General features: G+C 69.9%; 1 protein-coding gene across 1 annotated transcript in view; it reads left to right on the top strand.

Annotated features, from left to right (window-relative positions):
* The first annotated feature begins 10 nt into the window (after nt 1-10).
* EHD2 (EH domain containing 2) overlaps nt 11-4490 on the top strand; it is an 8418-nt gene continuing 3938 nt past the window's right edge. The window contains exons 1-3 of the mRNA XM_026069699.1: nt 11-859; nt 2123-2220; nt 4024-4436. Of these exons, the coding sequence (XP_025925484.1) occupies nt 462-859; nt 2123-2220; nt 4024-4436 (909 nt within the window). The 5' untranslated portion in view covers nt 11-461. The remainder of the gene's footprint in view (nt 860-2122; nt 2221-4023; nt 4437-4490) is intronic.

Here is a 4490-nt window from a genome sequence, read left to right on the forward strand (position 1 = left end):
CGCCGCCGGCGGCTCCGCTCCCCGCCGGATCGTGCCGCCCTGCCTGCTTTCCCCGCTCGGCAACTTCGCCGCTTTTTAGTTTTTGGGGAGGGGGGAAACGCCGTTATCTGCCCGCGGGGAAGAGGAGGAACCGCCRCCGCCGCTTCCAGGGAGGATTCTTTGCTCTCCCCGTCCGGAGGCCCCCCAAAAAAAACACCCCCCCCCACCAGGGGCAACGCAGAGCCTCATTGGAGTCGCGGCGCCGGCGCGGGAACTGCGCCAGCGAAATTCCCACGCCCCGAGGAGAGACCCTGGCCACCGCTTCGGCCTGATCCGCCGCTTCGTCCCGATCCGCCACTTCGCCCCCGGAGCCTCCCAGCCGGCCGCGGCCCCGGAGCCGCCGCTTTCCATCCCCCCCCTTGAAGAGCGGATCCGCCGGGAAGCGTCGGGCCTCGGCCGCGCCGTCCCGTCCCCTCGCCGCGATGTTCAGCTGGATGAAGAAGCAGGAGCCGAAGAACCCCGAGGTGATCCGCACCGTCACCGAGGGGCTCAAGGAGCTCTACAAGAAGAAGCTGCTGCCGGTGGAGGAGTTCTACCGCTTCCACGACTTCCACTCGCCGGCGCTGGAGGACGCCGACTTCGACAGCAAGCCCATGGTGCTGGTGGTGGGGCAGTACTCCACGGGCAAGACCACCTTCATCCGGTACCTGCTGGAGCAGGACATCCCCGGCAGCCGCATCGGGCCCGAGCCCACCACCGACTCCTTCGTGGCCGTCATGCACGGCGACACCGAGGGCATCACGCCGGGCAACGCCCTCATCGTGGACCCCAAGAAGCCCTTCCGCAAGCTCAACCCCTTCGGCAACACCTTCCTCAACCGGTGAGTGCGGCCCCCGGGCACGGGGGGGGGGGGAATCCCCCCTGGAATTCCCCACTCCCCCAACGCTGCCCCGAGGGTTGTTTGCCGCGGCCCCGGGATGAGCCAGGCTTCAGGAATGCGGCGGCGCCGCCTGCCAAGGCCCCTGTGCCCCAGTGCCGGCCCTCGCCGCCGCCGCCTCGGAAAGAAGGCGTCAGGGCTGCAGATGCGCTGCCAGCGGCGCACGTAGCCGCGGTGCGAGCRCACGTACTCGGGGCTGCAGCAGAGCTCGTAGCTGGGGCTGCAAGAGTGCTGCGCAYGGGGCTGCAACGGTGCATGTCGTTAGGGGTGCGACCGTGCACGCAGCTAGCGTTGCGACAGCACGTTTAGTTAGGGTTGCGCTAATGCATGCAGGGGTTGCGATAGCGTGAGCAATCAGGGCTGCAGTGGTGCGTGCAGGCTTGCAATAGTGCATGCAATTGGGGGTGCAATCGTGTGCGCGGTTGGGGTTGCAACAGTGCATGCAGTTGGGGCTGTAATGGCGCGTGCAACTAGGGGTGCAATATTTCATGCAGTGAGGGTTGCAGGGGCGCACGTAGGGCTGGAGTGCATGCAGCTGGGGCTGCAGCGGTGCACGCAGGCAGGGCTGCAGCGGTGCATGCAGGGTWGCARYRGTGCATGCAGTTGGGGCTGYGTTGGTGCATGCAGTTGGGTTGCAGTGGTGCACACAGGCAGGGTTGCAGCGGTGCACGTAGTCAGGATCACTAAGTGCTGCGGAGGCTCAGCCCCGCCAACGCCTCCCCGCACGGGGGGGCTGCACCGGGGCCGCCCCTTCCCCGAGCTGCCGCCGCCGCTGGCCATCTCCCATCCCGCCGGGGCCGCGGGGCCGGAGCTGGGGGCCCCCGCCGGGCTCCCCACCAGCCTCTTCCTCGCCCTGCACCCAACGCCAACCCGCCCCTGGTCTGCAGGGCCGGATCCGGCGCCCGGGRCCGGGGAGGGAGCCCTCGGGCAGCGGTTCGGGAATATTTTGGGCGTTGTTTACCTTGGCCCGGCTCCGCTTCCTCCTCCGGAGCCGAGGCGCTCGCAGGCCCCGGCCCTCCCCACTGCCTTCGGGGGCGGCTGCTGCAACCGCACCCGGGGGCTGCAATCGCACCCAGGGGTTGCAATCGCACCCGGGCTGCACCCTGCATTTGGGCACCATCCCCTCGCCCCCTTGCCCCAAGCCCGGGCAAGGGACCCAGGCGTCCAGGCGCTAACGCGGCGTCTCCCCCCGCCTCCCCCCCCCAGGTTCATGTGCGCCCACCTGCCCAACCAGGTGCTGGAGAGCATCAGCCTCATCGACACGCCGGGGATCCTCTCCGGGGCCAAGCAGCGCGTGAGCCGGGGTAAGGCGGCGCGCCGAGGCCGCCCGCGCTCGCYGCACCCGCTGCCGGCCCCCGTGGCCCCCACGCACGGGCACGGCCGCGGCACCGGGCTCCCGGCCAAAATTCCACCCTTTTCCCCCGGGGGGACACGCAGCCGGCCCGGCCTCGGGCTGTGGGGCCAGATGTGCCCCCAGTAGGGCCCGTCTCCAGCTGCGGAGCCAGATSTGCTCCCGTCGAGTGGCCCCGATTCCAGCTGTTGGTCCAAACGTGCCCCCAAAATGCCCCACGTCTCCTGGTGTGGGTCCAGATGTGCCCCCTCCCCCGATCGGCTCTGGGTCCAGATGTGGCCCGCCAAAGGACCCACGTCTCCAGTTGTGCTTCCAGATGTGCACCCCAACCGCACTGCTCACCTTTTAGGGGTCCAGCTGTGCCCCCAAAAGCACCTTTCTCCAGGGTCTGGCCCAGATGTGCTCCCTGGACCACCCTAGTCCCCAGGGTTGGGCCCAGATGTGCCCCCCATCCTCCCCCTCTTCATGTGGGTGCCCAGATGTTCCACCCCGACTGGCCCTTTGTCCTGCTGTGGGTCCAGATGTGCCCCCCGGCCCCCCGGTTCCCCACTCTTGGGTCCAGATGTGCCCCCCCCAAATGCCCCTGTCTCCTGGCTTTGGCCCAAACGTGCCCCCCCCAAAACACCCCGGTCTCCGGGCTCTGGTCCAGATGTGCAACAGGGCCCTGCTGCTCTCTCCAGATGTGCACGGGGGAACACCCCCCMCACACGGCCCCCTGTGTCCTGCCGGGGCTGCTACCCCCCCCCGCGGTGCCGTCGCCAGCTGTGGGCCCAGCTGTGCCCCAACAGACCCCCAGCCCCGTTTCGGGTGCTCCGCGGCCCAGGGGTGCCGGGGGGCTGCGCGGTGCCCCACAGCGGGGCCGTGCGGGGGGGCGCGGGGCCTGCGGGCGCCGGGGCTGGGCACCGGACGGGACCGTGCACAGGGGGGTCAGGGCCGTGCACATGCAGCGATTGGGGGTGTGCACGGGTCCGGGCTGTGCACGGGGGGGATCGGGGTGTGCAGGGGGTCAGGGCCGTGCACGTGCAGCGATTGGGGGTGTGCACGGGTCCGGGCTGTGCACGGGGGGGATCGGGGTGTGCAGGGGGTCAGGGCCGTGCACGTGCAGCGATTCGGGTTGTGCACGGGCTCAGGGTCGTGCAGGGCTCTGGGCTGCGCCCAGGGAGGGTCGGGACTGTGCATGGGCTGGGAGCACACGTGTGCAGCAATAGGGCTGTGCACGGGGTCAGGGCTGTGCGCGGAGGGATTGGGGCGGTGCAAGGCGCCATGCCGGGCCGTGTGAGGTTGGGAATGGTGCACGGGGGATTCGGGGCTCTGCAAGGCGCTGTGCACGGTCGAGGTTGGTGCACGGGGGATTCGGGGCTCTGCCAGGCACTGTGCACGGTCGAGGTCGGTGCACGGGGGATTCAGGGCTCTGCCAGGCGCTGTGCACGGTCGAGGTCGGTGCACGGGGGATTCGGGGCTCTGCAAGGCGCTGTGCACGGTCGAGGTCGGTGCACGGGGGATTCGGGGCTCTGCCAGGCGCTGTGCACGGTCGAGGTTGGTGCACGGGGGATTCGGGGCTCTGCCAGGCACTGTGCACGGTCGAGGTCGGTGCACGGGGGATTTGGGGCTGTGCAAGGCGCTGTGCACGGTCGAGGTTGGTGCACAGGGATTCGGGGCCGTGCGAGGCGACCCCCTCCCCACCCCCCGTGCAAGGTCCCGGGCGTTCCGCCCCGCGCCGGCCCCTCGGCGCCCGCTTCCCCGCCGCTCCCCGCAGGCTACGACTTCGCGGCCGTGCTGCAGTGGTTCGCCGAGCGCGTCGACCTCATCATCCTCCTCTTCGACGCCCACAAGCTGGAGATCTCGGACGAGTTCTCGGAGGCCATCCGAGCCCTCAGGGGCAACGAGGACAAGATCCGGGTGGTCCTGAACAAGGCCGACATGGTGGAGACGCAGCAGCTGATGCGGGTGTACGGGGCGCTGATGTGGTCCCTGGGGAAGGTGTTCAACACCCCCGAGGTGCTGCGCGTCTTCATCGGCTCCTTCTGGGCCGAGCCGCTGCTCGTCTCCGACAACCGGCGGCTCTTCGAGCTGGAGGAGCAGGACTTGTTCCAGGACATCCAGAACCTGCCCCGCAACTCGGCCCTGAGGAAGCTCAACGACCTCATCAAGCGAGCTCGCCTCGTCCGGGTGAGCGCGCCCGCCCGCCCGGACGCCGGGGCCCCTCCCGGCTCCGGTTCCCGC

The sequence above is a fragment of the Apteryx rowi genome, unplaced genomic scaffold (assembly GCF_003343035.1).
Source record: "Apteryx rowi isolate R43461 unplaced genomic scaffold, aptRow1 scaffold_1061, whole genome shotgun sequence".
In the NCBI taxonomy this organism is placed as follows: Eukaryota; Metazoa; Chordata; class Aves; order Apterygiformes; family Apterygidae; genus Apteryx; species Apteryx rowi.